We start from the raw sequence: 24,961 nt of genomic DNA on the forward strand, positions 1-24,961 counted from the left end.
TGAGGTGTTAAAATAACACCCTAGAGATTGAACAAAACACCAAAGAGTGTATAATCATAGGTGTTGTAATAACACCTACAGGTGTAAAACTAACACCACCAATTTAACACCGATGTAAAATAACTGGTGTGGCCCTCTATGTACACCGGATAACACCACAGTTTTTGCTGTGTATGACTGACATAAAAGGCTGACCTCTCTCTCTAATCGTGGAGGTATACGTAGGATTCTCTCTACGTTCGTACTCCACGAGTCCAGGCACGGTTTCGGAAGGGGGTGGGGGTTCGGGCGCCCCCTCGTATAGTTTGAAAAGGCGCACCCGTAATTTTTTTTTTTGAGGTGTCAAAATACCAGTTTTCGTTGACATTTATTCGTGTTTTTTTAATTTTTTTATTTATTGTCAACTTTTTCGGGAGACTAAACAAAATGCCCTTCATTTGTCAGTGAGCATCTCTTTAAACCGGGCCTGGAGTCTGTGAGTTGTTCAACAAGATACACTTCAGAACGATCTAAAACGGGTCCAAACTTGGCCATTTCGGCAGCATCTTGCAAAGTTTACAAAATTGAATAAATACGGAAAAATTAAGATAGGACAACGGCATGTCGTCATCTGATGAGCTGAATATAACACTGGTCAATCAACATGATCAAGCAGCGATAAAACGGAGTGGAAAGAATACTCCATCGTGATCTCTCCCTCTCCTGTGATGGATGCCTGCTCTCTCTCTCCCTGCCTGTTCAGGAATCCATGTTCATACACCAATGGAATCATGCATCGTAGAGCTATTCATGCTAGTTACATATTGCCTGAAGACATCAGCAACTGCGATTTCCAGCATTATCATATGTCCTATTAACATGAATTAAAAAAAGAAAAATGTATAGCAATATTAATTCGAAGAGAACATAATGAAAGAAATATATAAAACCATGAATTACGAAATATGCATAGAAATAATTTTCATATAGGGACTATGAACATAATTATGATCTCATACAATAACATAAGAAAAAGGGAAAGTGTGGACGTGACATCAACTGCCAACCTAACGAATATTAATGACGTAGTGCAGATAACCGTTTTCACAAAATATTGCTAAATCATTCAAGAACTTCGTTATTCGTTAACAGATTTAGATGAAATTTTCACCATTTTGCTTGGTAAATTTTAGTCTATTTATTCAGGTGTAATTATTTTCAGCCCGGAGTACCCCCTTTATAAAGCTGATCTCATCGAACAATGCGTTTGCTTTTTACCCCTCTCAAGAATGTTTCCAAATACAGACGAGAGAGGAAGGGGAGACTTATTTAAATAAGGACTCGTGAGAGATGACGAATGAGAGTTTGTTAAATGTTTCGTCACCTAACATGACTCTCAGAATTAAAGAGATGATTTTCATATCTATTCTAAAGAAGCTAACCCTGGTTTTGACACAAGTTTTCCGAAAACATGACTCTTATTGATTTGTTTATCTTATCATTGTTGTGTTTTTATCTCGCTTTGCTGCATCATGAGCGTCTTAAAAAATGACCTTACCAATACATTGCAAGTAGGCCTATTTACATTTATTATATCATTGTAATTATCATAACATTTCTTAAATATAAACACAGAGAATTGTTCTATACAAGTATATGAAAATGTATACTTCCACTGGTCATCCGATGGCTCAGCTCCTAATTGCTTAAAACTTAACCGAATATACAGGTTGTTTAAACAGAAAATGTTTTTAAGCAATAGTTAGATAAATGTGTTACAAAATTTGTTGCTCAAACTTTAAGCTTTAGTAGTTGGTTAAATGAGTTGCATGAATATGAGGCCATGATTGGTTAATTCGAATTGCTTAAATTTTAAGTATTGTTGTTTAAAGAGGTTGATTCTATCCTGTTTAGTTAATTTTACCGATTTAACTACATCTGATTGTACAATTTAAAGGTGAGTATAGTTTACCCTATCTTTGAGTGTAGTCATGGTAGTCTTCACCGTAGTATCAAGAACACAATACTGTAATTTTTGTGATTTTATTTTGTTAAAGTTTGACAATTTGACAATAACATATTGTTGCGTTGCCTCGTCATGGCTCATGGACTGTTGACGAGCGAGTATAATGCGTGCAAACTTATTTGTTCAACTTGGAAGAACATGAGAATGCATGTATAATCTTAGGTTTTATCATGATATCGTTCAATTTTTTTTATTCAATGCAAAGTTATAAAGCAAAGTGCTTTTTATACAACTTTCACAATTTCTTTTTTTTTTAATTCCAATTTAACTCATGCAATTTTATACCGCGTTTTGTGTGTGTGTATACGGCATTGGTATAAATAGAGGATAGTCAGAGAGAGTATTAGGCAAGGGGAATTGAAATAGAGAGGGGGGTCTTGTAATGTGCTAGTTGGCAACAATGCATTAGAATATTTTTTGCATGAATATATCTATTTCAAATGCATAAAAGATTTTGTTTCTAAGGGGGATAAATTGGATTCATGTTTATTTGATATTATAGGCTTACATTTATCTTTGAATACTGAAGTAAACCCGAATTCCAACTTACATCGTGTATCGTAATGTACAGAGCCTATAAACAAACAATTTTGATAGCATATATGCCTGTACACTTCTATGTGCCCATGTTTATCTGATTAAGGTATCTAATTATTATATAACCACTGTGTGAAAAGGCCATTCTAAACTAAAAATCCACAAATAATTATAGAACAGTCTTTTGAACTCTTGACACTAATTATGAACCGTATCGGATATCGTCGAAGAGTAAACAGGACTCATAAACAGGTATACAAAATTCCTTACTGTCATTGGATTTAAAGACCTGTTCCCGTTCATCTTTGAATAAAATTACATTTCATTATTCAAGTTATAGTTATATCTTGTACAGTGAATTGCCTATAAACAAACACTTTTGATAACATTTTATCTGGTCAAGGTATAAAACCAATGTTAAAAATAAGACTAATCACAAACTCCACAAATCGAACAGTATCTTGAACTATATTGAGATCTGCAATATCGCGTAATGTCAAATAGTAAACATAACCTCTTCCCATAAAGCGGGTACAAATCCTAAATCCCAATGGAATTAAAGTCCTGTTATCGTTTTGTGAGGGCCTAAATAAACACGATTCTTAAAATAGTTTAATTCATGTTTAGCAACTATAATAAGCAAGGTAAAGGCCGAATTAGAACGCTGTGAAATTGCATTTTTCTCCAATGAAATGAAAAAAAAAAGGAAATAGCAGGCAAAATAAACCGACAATTTAATTTGCGTTTTCACGCAAATAACAAAATGAGACCGACATTACAGGATTAAATGTTACAAATATGAAAGCAGATAATGATCGTGAAATGAACTTTTAACGTGACATCACTGACATGTATTATGACGCCCATTTCAGAAATACTTTTAAGTCACTTGCGGAATAAAGTGATAAGAATCTTGATATTTTTATAAAGGTCATATCCAATGAATATATGTATTTCAAACAAAAGAGAAAAAAAAATGAAATAAGCATAAACTTCCTCCGACCAAGATACTCCTGGAAACGAGTAGGACGAGGATCATCTTGGTCGGAGGAAAGGTCGGAGTATAATGCCCGTCTGGAAAGAGTTACTCCGACCTTCCTTAGACCAAGATACTCCTGGAAACGCGTAGGACGGAGAATATCTTGGTCGAAGTAATGCCCGTCTGGACAGAGTTACTCTGACCTTCCTCCGACCAAGATACTCCTGGAAACGAGTAGGACGAGGAGTTTCTTGGTCAGAGGAAAGGTCGGAGTAATGCCAGTCTGGAGAGAGTTACTCCGACCTTCCTCCGACCAAGATACTCCTGGAAACGAGTAGGACGTGGAGTGTCTTGGTCGGAGGAAAGGTCGGAGTAATGCCCATCTGGAAAGAGTTACTCCGACCTTCCTCAGACCAAGATACTCCTGGAAACGCGTAGGACGAGGATTATCTTGGTCGGAGTATAGTGCCCATCTGAACAGATTTAACTCCGACCTTCCAGGAGTATCTTGGTCGGAGGAAGGTCGGAGTAACTACGCCTGGCTTCCTCCGACCAAAACAGCATTTGTCTTGGTCGTGATAAAAGAAATATCTTTTTAATTTTAATCCATGCATAATTAATTTAATCTGCCAAGGATCCTACATCTGATACATCGGATCCTACATCTACATCTGAGGGCAATATGCATGCAAACAATTCGAAACAATGGTGAGAGATTATAATGAGTATTTTGTAGACGAAAACAGAGGATATAGAGGTAAATATTTCTAGTTTAAATACTTTGCCACTGAAGATTGCTTTAACCCTATCTAGGCCGGGGTATTTTGGGAGTTCATATGGCCGGGGGGGGGGGCTCCCAGGCCCCCCCCCCCCTAAGATCTCGGCCATCGACCGCGCGATCGCGCCGAAAATTGGCACACGGGTTGCCTGGGACATAATCTACAAGATTGTATAGTAATTTATTACATGAGAATCGCTATTACGTGATTATGCTAATTTATGCGAAATTAGTATGCGAAATCATACTTTTTCCTCTAACTCCCTAAATAAAGCTCCAAATGTACTAATTTTTAGTATAGAAACTCTTTGTGGTGTTCTTAGCAAGTGTACATGAAAAAAATTGCGATATCAAATCATTTTCTTATGTATTTTATTATTTTTTGCAATTTCTTATGTATTTCTCTGTTTTTTGACCTTTTTTTCATTGTTTTTTCAATGAAATTAATTGGGGACTCTTCTGTGATCATAAAAAGCATAAAATAAATACATGTAGACCAGCAACACTAAAAATAATCATACATTTATGAATTTTGGTTGAAAACACAATTGCATTGACTTTGTACACGAAATCACGTTTTTGAGCAATTTTCGGTCTGACATGCACTTACATAATGTTGCGTAATTTCGGAAACACCCGGGTGACGCAAAGTTGGTCTCAAAAATTGTGCAAGACTAGAAAGTAAAATTAAGCGAGCGGCGCGGTCAAAAAATTCCGCGACGCGAAAATATTGCGCGATTCGTTGAGGGGGGAGCCTCCGAGGCCCCCCCCCGCCTAGATAGGGTTAAACGATGCCCTTTGTGATTCGATAAGTCTGCATTGATAACTAATCTCGCATGCCTGTTTTGCATCCTCTGCAATTTGAGGAATTTTTTTTACAGTTGCCCCAAACAAACGAAAAATAGTCTATATGAAAAGAACATGGTAAGGTTATTCCAGCATTCCTTATGTATGAAAAAAGCACAGTTTATCTTTTCAGTTACACTAAAAATATGCGGTGTCCAACTTATACATTGGTCAAGGGTTACATCTAAATAGTTCATCTCGGTAACATTTTATTCTTCCATAAAATATTCATACTCGCGTTGTTAGTTTTACGTCCCGTCCCCCAAACCATCATTTTTTTCTTTGCACTTATTTAATATTATTCATTTCAAACCATTAGCACAGTAAAATATTTTTTATTTATTTATTTCTTCTGTGCTATAATTATTACCTCTACAAAGCAGAACCGTGTCGTCAGCGTGAGGTTTGATTACTAAATTTTAAGTTACAAATAAGCAAAAATAATTATACATATTGAAATTAAAAAAATTGTGTACCCAAAATGAACCACTCCGGCACACGAACACGAGACACGATGTTGTTTGTTATGTATAAAGACGACCAGTCTATAATTTGACAGGTGTTTCGTCAGATATAATATCAAACGCCTTTTTGAGATCAAGGAATATCGCCCCTGTTACAAGTCCACAGTTTTCAAGCAGGACTTCAAGCGAACAAGTTGCGGTTGAGTGATGTGTTGGAGGAAACCCCCTTTGTGTTTAAAACACTTCAGAGACATATTAGGATCTTCTTTCTCTCACCTTTTTCGAACCAAGATAAGTAATCATATTTGCAAAAAGATTAAGTAACTTTTTGTGTGTGTTTTTCCACAACTCTTTTGAACCATGTTTGGACAAAGGTATACACAAAACCTTGCGCGCCAAAAAGTACTGCCTATCGTCAATAAGACACCCCCCCCCTTTGACAATTTGTTTCCGCGATAAATCTGAAACGCCAAAAGCTGGGGCCGCGCCGTGACTAATTTTCAAGTCTTGCGCAACTTTTGAGACTAAATTTGCAACCCATGGGTACGCGGTTCCAACATTACGTAATATTTCGTTATTGAATGTAGGGTCCCAAATTATTGGCTAAATAACGTGTGTTCGTGTACAAATCCACTGCAAAATGGTATGTTTAGGAAACAAATGAAATTATTGAAGAATCATCATGAAAATACTGATAAACTTTTAATACATAACATGTAAATTCCATTAAATCATTAAAAACATTGAATATATTTAATCATTTGTCCTTACTTTTCTCTTCATAATTGCTAAGAAATTGGTCCACAGGAAACTGACTGAGGCTATGTAGACAATGCGGAGTGAAGTTGGAAGGAAATAAAAGTTGAATACCTAAAGAAAAAAATATGAAATTGCCTTATAAAATAAAAATACCAACGTAAAATGAATTTGGAAAAAATCAACACAAGTAAAAGAATCAGAAAAAATATAATCTGATGCATTGTCAGTAAAATTATTCTGGGAAATCATGAAATGTTATCATGGTTATGCGGGGGTCATCGGTGCGCCATTAGATCTTCAAATGTTACCCCCGTAAGTTCAGCCTCCTTGAACCCCCCCCCCCCCGAACCTGGAAGGGGGAGTGCGATGACAGTTGATTCAGATCACAAATAGATGAACTCTGCCCGAACAAAGCTCATATTTTAACGAGGCAAATATCGCCCACTCAGCAGTATTTATATTTATGATAAAGTCTAAAATAGCTGGTGAGTTATAGTGAGTGGCGTACCAGATTTGACTCCCATTACTATATAATATCCCGCAATTCCAAGGCATTTTTTTTAAACGTGGGTCCCTTTATCTTTATGTCACGATCTTAATCATTAATTACAGTCATCCTCTTAATGAAGAAAAGAAACGCAAATCTTTACTTTGCCATTTGTCTTCCAGCATCAACTCATATATCGGATTAGATTCTTTTTGGTCAATCAAACCAAATTGTCTGCATCCACGCCCGCATGCACTTAGACTTTAAATTTTGCATCAAGTGTTTACGACTGGGAGATCTACAGGACTAGCTACCTTCCCGTAAAGATGATGATTTGAGCTGGGAACATTTCACACAATATATAACAGTGACAACTTTGAATGCTTTGTACCAAAATATCAAGATAAAAATGCCCCCCCCCCCAAAAAAAAAAGGTATATATAGCTTTACCCGATAAAAGAAATGTTTCCATTTTGCTTTTTAAAAGAAAAAAATGCTGGGTATTCAATTTTTGTGTAACGAAGGTGCAATATGGACACTGAATTGAACATTTTTTTATGGCTCATCTAGATTAATCGTGGTCCCACAATACTAGTACTTGTTGAATTTGCAATCTAAATTGATCGTTGAAAATTTTATTATCATGGGGAGTAAACAGGCGAAGCGTTAAAATGATAAATCCGTGAACTCTGGTATAATGTCAATACTATTTTTATTTCTTTTTTTTTTTGGGGGGGGGGGTCTAAATAACTAGGATCATTTATGAACAGAACTTAATAAACATAAGTAGGGGTGAATCGGTGGCCGAATGCAGCTCAACATGACAGGTTTATCCTTTTTTTCGTTGCTCTCTGGGCTTTCGAGGAATTTTCAGAGGAGTGCTGTAGACATTGCGAGTGTCATTGCGGACGTACATAATATTTATTATTATAATAATGATGATGATAATAATAATAACAATAATAATAATCAAATATTAATGATAATAACAATATACCACTGGCGGATCCAGGTAGGGGCATATCCGGCCAGTGCACCCCCCCCCCCCGAGAGGCACAAACAAATATTTTTTAATCAGGGGAATATATTAAATGGTATGCATATGCAAGTGAGGACCTTTTTTTTCTTCCTTGTCGAATTTTTCCTGGAAGAAAATTACCTGGATTTGGTAGTGAATATTTATCATTTGTTTCCTACCTACCGTCCTTCAAAGTCGCTCCCGATATAAATCGCAAAGTCCCTAATAACAAGATTTGAAATTATCAGAAGGTAAATGGCCTTGTTTGTCAACAAACAAATATGAGACTTATCACACTTCTCACGCAAGATCAATAAAAATCAAAATGTTCAGTCTTATATCGTCTTTAGTAAATTTGTCGATTATACAGCGCCCCCCCCAAAAAAAAAAAAATGTCCCTCTGACAAAGGACTGAATTAATTCTAAAATGTGGTAGTATTCTCAAATAAATGTTCATGTGAGTAGAAAGCTCATTTTATGAGCTAACTTCTGTGAAAATTTCATTGGTCGCGCTTTAGCGGTTTTGAATAACACTCTGTTACGTAACAGTGGTGCATTTTAGCCCATTCCAAGTTTGCAGCATTGATACATATCTGCATTGTCTATGTTGAACCCCGATTTTTACATCGTGGGTCTGAGCAGGGACATTTCCCTAATCAAACCCAGGCTCATCAAATTACAAACTCGGGCATGTTCAGAAGGACAAGAAACATACACAAATAAGTTTTTGGATGGGTGATAAGGGGATTCAGTGCACAAACTTGAAAGAAAATGTGAATGATCGATGAGTAAAATAAGCTGAAAAATAAAGAGGAATCCACAAATTAATCAACCTTTGCGAAAAAGGAATAACTTTACCGAAAAAACAAGGCAAACGCCAAGCGTTGTCTCGCCTGCATATTGCAGTCATGAAGAGAATGTATGTCAAAACTATGCTATGACTTCCGAGGCTGTCAGCAGTTTAGGGGGTGAATTGTGGTTCTGACAGTTTACATATGCAATAATGCTATAGGCCTACTTTATCCCTAGGAAATGAGATAACACTAAGAATGCTGTTAATACTATGAAGCTATAATGATTTCCATGGAAGTAAGGAAATGAATGTTAGTGAAAAAGAATGTAATGCATAATATGAGTGAAAACTTTGACAGCTTTTCTATTGTACATTTGGCACATTTGTGTGAATATTATAAATGGTGCCAAGAACTATAGCTCATTAAATAAATAACAACAACAGCTTTTAAAAAATAAACAAGTAAAATACAAAATCTGGTTCAAATACAGAGAGTACTGAGTTCTGAAGTAAAATGTTCATTGACCTTTGACCTTAATCAAATTCAACTCCAGGGCTCGAATTCAGAATTTAAAGGGGCAAGGCCATTTTTTAAAAGGGCACTTAAGGGAAAGGGCAGGCAGTTTTCACTTTATGGGACATCCAAGGCCACCAAAAAAATGGCATCAATAATAAATGCACTTTTCAATGGGGCACATGCACTGGATTACCGCAGGGCACCAAGGCCACAGCAACAAAGGGCAGTTATTTTGGCCTTAAGTCTACAAATATTTGAAAGGGCATCAAGGCCATTTCTGAGGGCATCTAAGGCCGTGGCCTTGGATGGCTTTGGATTAATTCGAGCCCTGCAACTCACATTCGAACTTGACCAGTGCCTTCAGGAGATGGACCTCTGGTATGAATTTGGCGATCCTACCTCGAAGCTGTAGAAAGTTACTGGGTGTACAACACAGCACAGTGCCAGTCATGGAAAGTTCACTGACCTTTGACCTCATTCAAATTCGACTCATATTCGAACTTGACCTGTGCCTTCATGAGATGGACCTCTGGTATAAATTTGGCGATCCCATCTCGAAGCTATAGAAAGTTATTGGGTGTACAACACAGCACAGTGCCAGTCATGGAAAGTTCATTGACCTTTGACCTTATTCAAATTTGACTCATATTCGAACTTGACCTGTGCCTTCAGGAGATGGACCTCTGGTATGAATTTGGTGATCCCACCTCGAAGCTATAGAAAGTTATTGGGTGTACAACACAGCACAGTGCCAGTCATGAAAAGTTCATTGACCTTTGACCTTATTCAAATTCGACTCATATTCAAACTTGACCAGTGCCTTCAGGAGATGGACCTCTGGTATGAATTTGGTGATCCCACCTCGAAGCTGTAGAAAGTTATTGGATGTACGGCACAGCACAGTGCCAGTCATGGAAAGTTCATTGACCTTTGACCTTTAACCTTATTCAAATTCGACTCATGTTCGAACTTGACCTGTGCTTCAGGAGATGGACCTCTGGTATGAATTTGGCGATCACATCTCGAAGCTATAGAGAGTTATTGGGTGTACAACACAGCACAGTGCCGTCATGAAAAGTTCATTGACCTTTGACCTTATTCAAATTCGACTCATATTCAAACTTGACCAGTGCCTTCAGGAGATGGACCTCTGGTATGAATTTGGCGATCCTACCTCGAAGCTGTAGAAAGTTATTGGGTGTACAACACAGCACAGTGCCAGTCATGGAAAGTTCACTGACCTTTGACCTCATTCAAATTCGACTCATATTCGAACTTGACCTGTGCCTTCAGGAGATGGACCTCTGGTATGAATTTGGTGATCCCACCTCGAAGCTATAGAAAGTTATTGGGTGTACAACACAGCACAGTGCCAGTCATGAAAAGTTCATTGACCTTTGACCTTATTCAAATTCGACTCATATTCAAACTTGACCAGTGCCTTCAGGAGGTGGACCTCTGGTATGAATTTGGTGATCCCATCTCGAAGCTGTAGAAAGTTATTGGATGTACAGCACAGCACAGTGCCAGTCATGGAAAGTTCATTGACCTTTGACCTTATTCAAATTCGACTCATATTCGAACTTGACCTGTGCCTTCAGGAGATGGACCTCTGGTATGAATTTGGTGATCCCACCTCGAAGCTGTAGAAAGTTATTGGGTGTACAACAGAATTGTTGACGACGCCGACGCCGCCGACACCGGAAATAGTGATACCTATGTCTCGCTCCGCTACGCAGGCGAGACAAAAATGACCTTTTTTTCTTTTAAAAGTCACATTGAATTAAACCACAGTAGCTTATTAACTAAAAAAAAGTAATAAAACAAAATGCAGTATTAGGCATGAATTGTGTATCTCCCGTTTTCAATAATGAAATGAGCTGTCAAATATTGTTTTTGCCCTTATCTGAACATGCGCAAGGTTGTGATTTGATGAGCCTGTTTAGATCATGGAGATTTCCCTGGTCAGATCAAGGAATTCCTTGGTCAGAATGGTCAAAGGGGTTGATATGCTAGAAAGTGCAGAGCACACAGTAGTGCCGCATGCATGCATGCAAACTTGGAACGGGCTGAAAATCACCACTGTTACATAATAGACTGTGTATTCAAAACCAGAAGCGAGACCAATTAATTGTATATAGAATTAGTTAGAACATGAGATGGGCTTCCTATAGATCCCTACATTTCATTGAAAAATAATTTATTTTTTAAGTAATTTAGCCGCATATAAGACGGACATTTTTGGGGGGACGCGCTGTATGTCGACAGTCAGTATATGGGCAGTCTAAGGACACTCCCTTGTCGATCAGTAATTTTCGCAAGTCTGTCAAGTCCGCGTTCAATATGTCAGCATGTTTTGAATATCTAAACAATCTTCATCCAATCATGAATACATTACCTGAGCTACACTCCAGAAACAACAGCTTGCTTTGAAGGTTGGGAGGAACTTTGCTCGAAGCTCTTCAAATATATCATCTTTACCTTCTAATATACTCATACCTGAATAAAGAAAAAAAATGAAATAAGGCTGGGCTAAAATGTTTTTCAAAATCACTTTGAATAATGACGGAAAAGCTAACATTGCCAGAACTTGCCTCTAACCAAGAAACTGAAATGGTGAATAAGAACAAATCAACAACTACTCTTTAGTAATAGATTCGTCTTCAAAAGTCTCGGTAAAAAATGTGTTATCCTGTATTCAGCCATTTCAACAACATAATAATATCGACATTATGCGCCGGTATCCATCATAAAAAAGATGCGTTGTAAAGATTTTTTTTTTTAATGGGGATCGTTTCATGAAGAATTTGTCGGGATGTTTTATTCGACAAATCCTTTTTATCCGACAGCTAAAATGGTAGCAGTACCTCTCAGGTTCAAAGAAAGTTGTCAGATCTGACAACTTGTCGGACAAAAATGTTGATGAAACGGTCCCATGGACACCTAATAAAAAAGGGGCAAGAATGATATTATTACTTAAAAAAGCATGCATGTGTGAATAAGTTTTTTGCGAACTTTTGAAAGTGGTGAGACAAGAAATATTGCGGATGTCTTTTGGAAGTTTATTCTATAGGAATGGGACATATTATGATACAGTTAAGACGAAGGGATGATATTAGGAAGAGAGAGAGAAATAAAGAAAATGAAAAAAAAATCAGTTCGAATATTCCAGAAGTCAATTAAGTAAAGGGAAGATTACAGCCGACGGGAGACCGTGTCTGTAGGCCTAATTATTGGCAATGCACGATGATAAACCGTGCAAATCTGACAGCAACCCTGGGTTTCTATATAGGCCTACTAGAATAGAGAGCCGCGACGAAAAGGTTGAAAATCTCTATTGGCATGATCGGTGTAAACGTGGTGCTTGCTTCATCCATGGAGCTATTAGCACATGCTTCATCAGCTCAGCGATAGGTCGAGCTTTCCCTCTTCAAAGATACATGTGGTTGAGCTGTCAATAAACGTCTTTACAGAGAGTGGCTCTAATATTCATTGCGTACTTCGGGCCAATTGAAATGCTTTCCTCGAGCACAAGAGGAGGGGCAATGTTCCACAATAGAGCAGCTCTGTGCGTCTCAACTTAGGGTTAAGTTAATACACGAGACTGTGTCGAAAATGTGGAATTCAATGGACAAGATTGTGTCTTTCTTATAGAAGTTTACATCAAATCCATGGTGAAGAATTCAAAGTTTTCTCAATTTCTGGAAGTTGCTTCGTATGGTGACTGCTGGGGTGACTGGCTTTTTCGTGCGCTTGAGTCCATATTGACCCGTACAAAATACAATCCTTAAATGGGTTTTCACCTTCCAGAACAGATGAGTTCGTTTCCTTGTGAGACATATTGCCTCATCCTTGCTGATGTAGATTTCACGATTTTCTCCTATTTTCGTAGACTTTGTCTCGTACATTGTATATACGATGGCTTCTATCCATTCCTCTTGATTCTAAGCTTATCTGCACAGAGTTTCATGATGGTTTCACCAGTTTTTTTCGTTCTCCTCATAATCCGTTGAAAATCAGACAATTTCTGCGCGAGTACTGTTCAGACTCATCTTGGTCTGACAACGAAGGCATTGACGCGAGTGTCTCTTGCCTCCTTTTCAAAATCAATGTACTCACGTATAGTCTATAGACCATCTGTAATTTTCTCAGTAATTAAAGATGTAATCTCATTAATCAAAGTTGTTTTCAGTTCACTCACCAATTATTTTCTCATGAAAGTATCACTCCCCATTGTCCCCAGGGCTTTGTTCAGTTCCTCTTTGATACAATTCGAGAGTTCTTCGGCTTGTAGCTTCTAACTATACGAGTCATCATCGCGGTGTAGCGGTATCATGTCCTTCCAAATCCAATAGTAAATCACATAACTGATCAAAACCAAGTCGATGAGCAACAGTTTATTGTTGGTGATAGTTCGAAGAGGTAAACGTTTGGATTTTGAAACAGTTTATACACCAAATAAGCACATTATTTCGAAAAAAAATTCAAGATCTTGTCGACCTGTAAGAGCGCCTCAGTGAACACGTCCGCTCATGACGGGACGAGATCATATTTTTTTTGTTAAATAATAGATTGTGGTACAGCAAAAAGGATGAAAGAGCAGAGCTTAGGTTACCTTAGGATAACGTTATTATCCCTTTCACTCTCTCTCTCTCTAATTTTTTTTTGTTTTACTTTCAGTTATACCGGTTGTAATCTCTTGCGTCAGGTTCCTTCCTAAGTAGAGCGGATAGGCCGAACAATAATGCAAATCATGACTAAAGCATGAAACTTTCACAATTATTTGTAAATCAAGATTTATTTTAAAGATGGGAGGTAAATTTTTAAATGCGATTTTCGGCCGTTGCCATGGCAACGGATAAATTTCTCAAAAATAACATACATTCCCATGTAAATGGTAAATAAACATGATATAGCTGACCAAAATGATAATTTTCAGGCTACCAATTGAATACATATGAAAGAAATATTCAAGATCACCAAGATTCCAATTGGTCCGTTGCAATGGCAACAGCTTGCTTTTCCCCAGAAAAATACAAAATAAATGATTAAAAAAATGTAGAATATTATTTATTTTTAATTTCCCCTAATTTTACAGTGCTAAACAAAGATATATTTGTTGCTAAATGTATAAATTACATTTCAAGCTATTGCCGTGGCAACCAATTAACTTCTAATTTACAAAATAACATGGTTAACAAGACAAGACAAGGAATAGGTGGAAAATACAATTGGAATTGATTTAATCTGTATGCTTAAGTTTTGACCCCCTCATTTGATAAAAATTACAGGAAGTGTTCTGCAGGAGTTCTTTATAAAGAAAAAAATTATGTTGCCTTGGTAATGCTTGAATTATTTTTTTTTATGTCAAAAAGACTCCTTTGCCATGGCAAGAGCTTATTTCTCTCTAGAAAGGTAAAAATATTGATAAAAATGTAGAATACATGTAAGCTCATCATTCCATTTCCCCTAATTTTAAGGTACTAATCGAGATATGTTTGTGACTAAATTTATAAATATAACATCTTAAGCCATTGCCATGGCAACCAGATAACATCAAATCAAAAAAACATGAATGACAAGTTTATGGACAGGTGAAATATACAATGAAAATTAACTTAATGTACATGCATAAGGTTTGACCTACTCAATTAATCTAGGGGAAAATAATATAGTGAGTGTTCTGCATGAACAAATTAGAATGATAAACATTGATGTTGCCTTGTTAATACTTGAATTCAACAATAAATATCAATGTTCCAAATGGCCTGTTGCTATAGCAATAGATCATTTAGTACCAGTTTTGATTAAAAAGAGGACTGGAGGAATCTTAGTGTAGGAAACTATTGCCATGGAAACCCAATAATATATAATTTACAAAAAAAATAATAATTTGGATGATAAGATTATGGACAAGTGGAAAATACAATTACAAATAACTCAATATGCGAAAGGTTTGGCCAGTCATTTAATTTTGAACGAACATTTCAGTAAGTGTTTAGCATGAGTTCATTAGAATAATAAAATGATGTTGTATTGGTAATACTTGAATTATAACGATAAATATTAGTGTTTAAAATGTCCCGTTGCCATGGCAACAGCTCATTCCCCCTCCCCCCGAAAAATATCAGCTTTGATTTAAAAAAAATGTAAAATCTGATTTTTCTTTTATTTCCCCTAATTTTAGGGTGCTAAATATAGATATGTTTGCTGCAAAATGTAAAATAACATCTGAAGGCATTGTCATGGCAATAAAATAACATTTAATTTACCAAATAATAACATGGCTGACAAAGTAATGGACAGGCGAAACTACAATGAAATTAACTTAATATGCATAAGGTTTGACCTACCCTTTTAATTTCAGACAAAAGTTACATTTAGTATTATGCATGATTTCATTAGGATGTTGATTTGGTATTGCTTGAATTTAATGATAAATATAATGTTGCAAATGGCCCCATAAAAGTAGAAATTTTGATAAGAAAATATGTTTATTTTATTTTCTTAACCCTTATTTAAGGATGCTGAACATAAATATGATAAATTATATGCACCATCTTATTTCAGTATACATGGCATCGAAATAAGACCAACAAAAATCATATCAGACTTTTTTAGGCTCAAATAAATTCCCGAAACTCTAATTTCGATGCTGGATAATTTCGTTCAAAGTATTCGCAGGCGGCCATTTTGAAGAAAGCGTCTTGGGGTGATTTGTGCCGTTCATCATATCCACATGATCATATTAATACAGTATATAAGGGGTTGATAAATCAAATTCTTAAGTCTATTTGAGGAGATGACATGGTCTTGAACTCCTTATCAAGGTAAATACAGTAAATCAACTGTTGCATGGAAATCATTAAAATTATGCCTAATGATTGTCTGATTCTTTTAGCATAACACTTGGCTTGAAATTTGATGGCAAAGCATGATCAAACATCAACTGCCAGAGTACGCCTTTCAATTCCGGCTTATGAATATCAGAAAATTGTTACTTTTGGAAAATTCCCATAACTTCTTGAACATTCCTGAAAATTGCCAAAAATTAAAAAAATTCCCACAAAATTCCCGTTTATTCCCCAAGGAAAGATTCCATCAAGAAAATTCCAAGGAATTTTGCAACCCTACTCCCCCCTCCCAAAAAAAAAATCATTACCAAGAAAAAATAAAGAGAAACTGAGAGAGAGATGGATGAAATATGATTATTTTACGAATATTATATCCAAAATATTTTACAAAATTTTATTTTTGGAATGAAATAAATTTTGCTCGATACGTCATATCTGGCCCCCTCAAAATTACACTATACTGATTTTGACAAAAACTAACCATCCTTGTTACTTGTCACCAAAATTGTTTCTCACAGGTGGATGTTGTATGAACTCTGATAATTTTTGAGTGATAGAAGTCATTTTAGATTGATAACAATGATACCTAGTTGTCCATTTTTAGGCAAATGGACAACTAGATATCATTGTAACCAGTCTAAACGTATTTTTAAACCTTGAAACCAAAGTCTGAACACCAAAATCATTTTCCTTGGTGGATTTAAATGAACTATGTCGATTTTTAAGTATCAGACTCCGATTAGACTCCAATTTTTGGAAGTCATCTTGGATGTTTAGACATACTGGATTAGTTCAGTTCAGTTCATTTATTTTCCATTAAAAAACTCGATCAAAATAAATACATACATACAAAATTCATGAATAGAAATCGGAAGAACCCCAAAAAGCATAGCTTGCGAGAATGGGGCCGTGTACAATAATTGACAAAACAAAACAGATCTTTCATTATTAAAGTGTACAGCAGATAAAAAGAAAACATGCCTCATACACACACACACAATCACACCAGCATACCAGCACACACCATATGCAGAACATTGAAAAGTTAACAAAGAGTAAGAAAGGAAGGAAGCGATAGCAGGAGAGAAAAAGAAAAGGACAGGGAGAAAGAAAGAGGGAAGAGAGAGATCGAGAGGGGATGGAGAAAGATTAATGCCCTCGACTCAGTGAACACCAAACGTTTAAACAATAATTGTTTACATCAAACGTTTAAACAATAATTTTTTACATAAGCATTTGAATCTCGTTAAAGTTGAAGAATTTTTCACAATGTAAGGTAACGAATTCCAATCATGAACACCCTGAAATCTTATTGTATGTTGGGTTAATGAGGTACGTGCAAAAGGAATAAGAAATTTTAATTTGTTTCTGGTCTCATAAGAATGATGAAAAGAATTTGTTTTAAACATAAAATTATCACTGAATATTGACGGCAGCTTTTTTTTATGAAAACTGAACATAAATATTAAATTGTTTATACTGTAACAAGATCAAAAACTGGCAAACATGTTAGGTCACAAAACAGACGAGCACTTGGTGTCATTTGGTTAGAATGAGTAATACGGACAGCGCGTTTTTGAAGGAAACATGTATGAATTTTATATAGGTGTGTCTTCTAAGAGTTGCCCCATATCATATTACAACAGATATGTGGTAATATAATACTGTTGTAAATAGTTAATCAAATATGTTTTGGCACTGTGTTTCTAAAGTGTGTTATAATACCAACTCCCTTGAGGTTTTAGAACATGAGAAATGTGGTGAGACCAATCAAGCGATTCATGAAGTTTGATGCCTAAAAATTCTACGATATCAGATTTCTTAAGAATATCGTTTTTAATATACACAGAGGAAACTTGAAGAGAACCTTGGTTCTGTTTGGAATGAAATATTATGTAATGTGTTTTATCAGCGTTTAAAAAGAGTTTGTTACAAATGTACCATTCACTTAATTTCTCTAATTCAACATTAATATTACAAATCAGAATATTCATCTTTGTGAGATGAAATGACAGCAGTATCGTCAGCAAATAATGAAAATTTGAGAATATTTGAAGTATGTATAATATCATTCATAATATAACAAAAATAGCAGTGGCCCAAGCACAGATCCTCCAGTATTTATATATGAAAAATCGGATGATACACCATCGACTATCACATACTGTTTTCTTTCTAATAAATAACTACTAAACCGTTCAAGAGATACACCTCTTATACCATAATAATACAATTTTTCAAGCAGTATGTGATGGCCGATGGTGACAAATGCTTTGGAAAGATCCACAAAAACCCCACAGCAAAATTTACCTTCATGAAAAAATGACAAATAGTATTATAAGCCAGGGACCCGTCTTACAAAGAGTTACGATTGATCCGATCAATCTTAACTATGGACGGCCAGTCACGTCAACATCTATTATGCATGTTTATTCAAAATATTTTCTAGCTATGCTTAATCATGCATTCGTTGTTTTCTTGAAAATTCATTGCACTTCTCTTGCATACAGAGGACATTGTGCAAGTTTTTCGTAGATAAAATTATGGCACTGATAGATTTCCATAGAGTCACTATTGATCGGATCAATCGTAACTCTTTGTATCATTATCATCGTCATCACATTGATCTAATTGGGAACTGAATTGGAGAAGTAGCCTATACTGTGATGCTCACAGATCAGGAACTCCTCTACTTAATCTTGTCACAAGTGGCCTTGCCCTTTGGGAACGGGGTTGTTGTGAATTTAATTCCCTTCTGAAAAAAATAATAATTGTGGTACGTACGGTACGGTGTGCACTGAGATGAAATACCAGGGGCCCGTTGCATAAAACTTTTTACCTGAGAAAACTCAGGTTGTTTTTACCAGAGTTTTTGCCCTGTGTTAAAGTCAATGGCAGAAATCAGACTAACTATATATAGTTTTCAGTTTTTACCAGAGTTTTCTCAGGTAAAAAGTTTTATGCAACAGGCCCCTGGACTAATATCGTTGTTACAATACCAGTGAATGACAAAACTCTTTTCGATTTCTACAGTCACGGGAAACATGCACTGGAAGGACGTGCATGCATGTCTTCATTCAATCGTTTGGCGGTGAATGTCGTGCATCGGGGGCGGGGCGTCGATAGGACGAAAGGTCGGAAATTTTAGAATCGGAATTTTGTTTTGTTTTAGGTTAATGTGATGACGATGATAATGACTAATTTTAGTACGACGACTTCTACAACAGCAAAAATGTATATAACATACACAACTACCATTGCGATAACTATCGACTTCTATGGGAAAACAAGAATTAGGCCAAATATACGTACAGGGGCTGTGGGACCCCATAATTTTCACGACTAAGAAAAAAATGAGAAAAGGTAAGAAAAGGAAAGGGTCAGAAAGGTTGAATTTTCAAAATTACGTTTTGAATAACACGTCTTGCCTCCTGATTTTTTTTTACTCATTACGCCTAGAGCTACTTAAACGTATTTTCATATTGTATACCAGGTTCGGATTATATTATGATGACATCTTTACAAATTAATCAAATTTTCATATTGTATACCAGGTTCGGATTATATTATGACATCTTTACAAATAAATCAAATTTCAAATTGACAAAAATCGTAGATTAAAGAAATACAAAACTTGCAGAGCCAGAATTATCTAATAGACAAGATAGGCCTATTATAAATCGTTCTTGATCACAGGCCAGTATGATTAACATTGTTTTTTACTCAAGGACCGTGTGCTTTAATACTTTGTCACTACATATATTACTGAGAGCTTCATCAGCATAGGCCGGTGTATTATATTAACGCCTTCCGAATTAAAGCCACGGATCATGGACTGTGATGCAGTGCAGAGTATTAGGCCGAGATCTTCCTATATAAGGCTAACCCACGTACAAACTTGGCTGTTCCAATAGGAAATATTTCACATATCATATCTCGGAATGATTTGTCAGAGGATTATTTGACATACCAACAATGAATTGCTAATAAAGTGGCTCAATAGAATAACTTCTTGAAGCCATATGTTGCTGAAAGCATGGACCTAGATCTAGCCGAAAGGTAAATGAAAAGAATGGAATGCCCAGGCCCCAGCCTTCTCATCTCAGTGCATACCGTACGTACCGGTATTATTTTTTTCAGAAGGGAATTAAATTCACAACAACCCCGTTCCCCAAGGGCAAGGCCACCTGTGACAAGATTTAGTAGAGGAGTTCCTGATCTGTGAGCATCACAGTATAGGCTACTTCTCCAATTCAGCTCCCGATATTAGAGCTCATTTGGACCTGGACATGGTCTTACAATGAACTTTACTAACAAAACCATACGGTAATTATAAACGTTGATTAAAAAAATTGAATCTTAGTTTGGTACGAACCTGTGTAAAAGGCAGCAACAAAAGCCGATCCGCATATGAATTGATCCAAGCACATTTTCTTGACCAGTGCCATCTTGGCAGTGGGAAGTATAAATCGGTCAAGCCATCTGTACCAAAAGTGTCCAACAGGTCCATTGAAGCACACACCAACAACAACAAAATTAAAGATCCTTCGAACCTCAAAACGTTCCCCTGATTTTCTATTGATTGCCTGTTGCGTGAACTCCGCCGCCCCGCCCAGCCCGGCGTACGTGATCGTGTTAGCTAGCAGTGGATTCTTTCGGGCAAAGACTGTAATTGGCTGGATGTATTTTGTTTTTAAAACTACCAAACGGGATAAAGATGCCATTTCGTTGAAAAAGAAGTTGTATTTACATCGTGGAGTTATTCACTTTTGTAGAAAACGACCACTTTGAGGGCATAGGGCCGACATCTCGGTCGGAGTTCCTCAATCCCACTTGCTGCCTTAACCTTGGGCCTGATGTTCTATCGAATACCGTATATGCCGCGTCGCCGCCGCCGGGTTCTATTTTATCAATGGCAATGGATTTGTTAGATTTGTTGATCAACAAACTGCGCTGCACGCGTATACGCATGGGCGTAAATCCCCCGGGGGGGCAAGGGGACGCGTCCCCCTACTCAAAATAGTAGGGGGGGGGACATCGAAGTAAAACATGTTTTTTGGACGAGATGTTTGAGTGATAACATTTTTTTTTTGCTTGTCAAATTTTGCAGCCCCTGCCCCCCTTCCTTTGGGGAGAGATTTCCGCACTTGCGCGCACGCCTCAGCGAGTTTGAGAATTCCGAAATCGGATCCCGCCTCGAAAATTCGTTTGTACATATATTATAGTCGCAGTCTCCACTCTCAGGCTAAATTAATAGATTTCTCCAAGAATTTCGGCAAGATCAATGAAAAAAAACACACACAGGCATAACAAACAAAGTACAAGCAAACGTGATGCACCATATATGCCCTACATCTTTAATTCATTATTGGGAACGGAGGGGGATGGGTAGTTGTAAACTGGGCGTAATTAGTATACATCTCTTTGACTGGGACTCAATCCTGAGGACTATACGTATATTCGGCTGTGGTGGCCGAGAAGTAATTATTTTCCATAGAGATGTATACTAATTAGGCGTCATTAAGTATATATCTCTATGTTATTTTCTCTTACCTGGTCTCAAATTGCAGACTATAGTATTTGTAAGACGGGGGTGTGTTGAAGGTGTGTCCGAATCTTCACGATTACGATTTCTCAGTTTGGAAGCTCGGGTGGTGAATGGGCTATCCGGTGGGCTATATACATACAAGGTCTTTGTTCCATTTCCCTTATAGTAGTTTCCCCTTTTCTTCTATCTGTTGGTTTAGGTATTCCTGCTTATCTTTTGTTTTTCGCTATACATGAATTGTAGATTTCGTTTCTTGCATTTCTTATGATTTGTCACGTGTTTAATTTGAATATACAATATTAATTCATCGCTTGGTCGCTACGCCTTCTGCCTATACCCAGGGCGGAAATCTCCCCCTCAGAGTTGGAAGGAAAATTATGTATATATATACATATATATATATATATATATATATATATATATATATGTATATATATATATAATATATATATAAAGCAAAATACAAGGTGAATAAAACAACCGTATAGAAAGAAAAGTTGATCAAATTTTCGCCCATGGGGCTTCATCAGGAAATGATGAATTTATAAGTCAACAGCACCAAGAAACGCATATATATATATATATATATATATATATATATATATATAGAACAAGAACAAGAACAAGTTAATTCATCTTTTTTTTAAATTTCATGTATTCTGTCCTAAATTTTGAACATTTTTAGCAGTGTTTGTGATCCTGAACAAGATGCATAAATAACAAATAATTACTGCGATCGCAAAGCGCCAGCAGAAATTTTTAATATACCTTCTGGCCTGATCGAAAGGGGCCTGTTGATGACTGTTTGCAGTTACCCATGAAGGCTATGAATATTTGAACAATCAAATTGCGAGCACGAAGCGCGAGCTGAATATTTTCGACATTCCGACCTAAAAGCTGCATTCTAAGCACTTTTTGTAATCAAGAACAGGATATGTATATAATTACACAATAAATGCGAGCACGAAGCGCCAGCGGAAGCAAAATAACTGGACACTCTATTTATGATTTGTAAATCAGGAATGGGTAAAAGATAAGTAATTTGATCATCCTACATTAATAATGCGAGCGCAAAGCGCGAGCAGAAAAAAAATGTATATTCTGATCTGAAACTGATTAATTTTAGCTTGATTTAAATAAAGAACAAGCTGTGTGTCAGAATATACATGCATACGCGAGCTTCGATTTAGACCTATAGAATCTGGGCATTCTAAAAAAAATTCAATTATGCAAATTAGCAATAATGCAAGCGCGAAGCGCGAGCTGAAAATATTTGATATTCCCATCTGAAAAGGGTTGATTTCAAGCACTGTGTAGGAGAATTCTGAAGTGGATATATACCGCACTTAATAAATGATGCGAGTGCGAAGCGCGAGCTTACATTTTTTAGTATCATTTTGACTATAGGACCGAGAAATTCTAAGGACATTGCGTCATCATATGAAAATGATGAATTTCTTCCTATTCGTCTTCTTGAGCGCGAGATTAGACTTGTCGATATTTTATTCTGAAAAGGAGACATTTTGTTTATTGAGAGTTCAAGAAAATATTATTTTACTTATTAATCTAATAAGCCTAATGAGAGCGAAATTTGTTCATATTATTAAGGCCAGAAAATGACGCGAGCGCAAATCGAGAGCCGAAATATTTGATAAACTGTCATGAAAGGAGAATTTTAAGTAGTTTGTAAGAATATGATGGTATACATAACCCCAAAATCCAAATGCGAGCGTGCAACGATAGCTGATACCTTTTGACAAGTAGACCTGTAAAGGGATATTTCACTTTATGGAATAGGGCCTATGGGCCTACACAAAGAGAATGGGTACTTGACAAATCAAATAATGCTAGCTGAAAATGAAAATGTCGATATTCAGACCATAACACGGACATTTTACAGAACAATTTAAAGCAAAATCTATTTCTAAATCAAACAAAATAATGAAAGCTCAATGTGCGAGAAATGTTTTGCGTATTGACTTCAAAACTTAATATTTTAAGCCCCATATCAGCCTTTGAGCAAGATATGTGACTCATAGAACAGGCAATGCGAGCATGAAAATTTTATATAGCGACATGAAAGATGTCTTGCCTTCACCTTGTTTTATTCTTTCGTCTTCCTCCTCTTATTTTCCCCACTTCCTTTTCTCCTCTCTTTTTCATTCTTTTTTTTTGGTCTTCTCCCCTTTTTTTGCTCCTTCCACAAATAGTGTGTGTGTGTGTGTGGGGGGGGGGCATTTGATATTGCACCCCCCCCCTTGGATGGGGGGCGTCCCTGTGGGATTTCCGCCCATGCTTATACATGTACCATCAGTGAGATGCTAAGTAATGGTAGTGTCCTTTGGGGGAGTGGTGGATTTCAGTGTTTGTTCCGGGAACCATAACCTATTTAAAATCTAATAGAAAAATCCTAGACTATATTCTTTGTTTAGTGAGATACTATCCTGTTCATTGATTCATGCAAACATTCCCCTTTTCAAATCAGTCTGAATAAGATCTCAGCTCCCGCTTCGCTCTTGCATAATTTGTTTCGTGAAATACATTAATTCTCAGTGGCGTAATAACTGGCGAGGGCAGGGGAAGTTTGCACCCCACCCCCCCCCCCATATTTTTGCCGGGGAAACAGAAATGAAGCTTAAAACGAGAAGTAGTCTAGAGAAGAAAGGGAGAAAGGGAAAATGGAAGGAAAGAGGGGGAAGAAGGAAAGAAGAACATGTGTGTAAGAACAATAGCATCCCTAAATACTAATAAATGGGTGAGGAATGGGGAATAAATCAAAATGGCAAAATGGAACGGGAAAGGATGGCGGGAAAGAAAACTCGAATAAGGCTCTCTCCATTTCATAATATCCATAGAATTCTCATCTCTCTCTCTTGCAAAGCCCTTTCAATGATTTCCCTCCATATGTATCACAACACTACTATGACCCCCCCCCCCCTCCCCATCTTATCATTCAATTTTTCTCCATTCATCCTTGACCATTGAAATTCAATTCATCCTTCCCTAATCCCTATTCACTCCAGGGGCGGATCCAGAATTTTCCAAAGGGAGGGGACAATTTTATTCAGAAAAAAATAACAAGTGGCAATTTTATGCCCCCCCCCAAAAAAAAGGTCTTCACTTGATTATGCATGGATTTTTCCACTTTAAAATTATGGCTCTGGAAGGGGGGGGGGGTAAGTTGGATGTGCCCCTACCATGGTTCGTCACTAATTCACCCTGTCACACATTTCCTGCCACCTCCCCCCTTTCTCTCTCTCTCTCTCGATAAAATCAAATCATTCTCACTATCCATCAATTCCTTTGTGTTGAGATTATTTTCTCTATTTTTTTTTGTCTGGTATACAGAAGAATCAACATTTTGTGAATGAAAATC

The 24,961-nt window shown here is 36.7% G+C and overlaps 1 protein-coding gene across 3 annotated transcripts; it reads right to left on the bottom strand.

The window, feature by feature from the left end:
- Positions 1 to 101: 101 nt before the first annotated feature.
- On the bottom strand, positions 102 to 20,954 carry LOC121423316 (mpv17-like protein). Of its 3 annotated transcripts, none has more exons than XM_041618667.1 (4): positions 20,413 to 20,953; positions 11,582 to 11,682; positions 6,381 to 6,479; positions 102 to 850 (listed from the first exon to the last, which is right to left on the bottom strand). In XM_041618667.1, the coding sequence occupies exons 1-4, from the start codon at positions 20,759 to 20,761 to the stop codon at positions 842 to 844; spliced, it is 558 nt and encodes a 185-aa protein (XP_041474601.1). In that variant the 5' UTR covers positions 20,762 to 20,953; the 3' UTR covers positions 102 to 841. The 3 variants fall into 3 exon arrangements, with proteins under 3 accessions (XP_041474601.1, XP_041474603.1, XP_041474602.1); XM_041618669.1 differs by lacking the exon at positions 20,413 to 20,953 and adding an exon at positions 12,987 to 13,652; XM_041618668.1 differs by lacking the exon at positions 6,381 to 6,479 and having other exon boundaries at positions 20,413 to 20,954.
- Between the last annotated feature and the right edge of the window lie 4,007 nt (positions 20,955 to 24,961).

Source organism: Lytechinus variegatus, chromosome 10 (genome assembly GCF_018143015.1).
Source record: "Lytechinus variegatus isolate NC3 chromosome 10, Lvar_3.0, whole genome shotgun sequence".
NCBI classification, from domain to species: Eukaryota; Metazoa; Echinodermata; class Echinoidea; order Temnopleuroida; family Toxopneustidae; genus Lytechinus; species Lytechinus variegatus.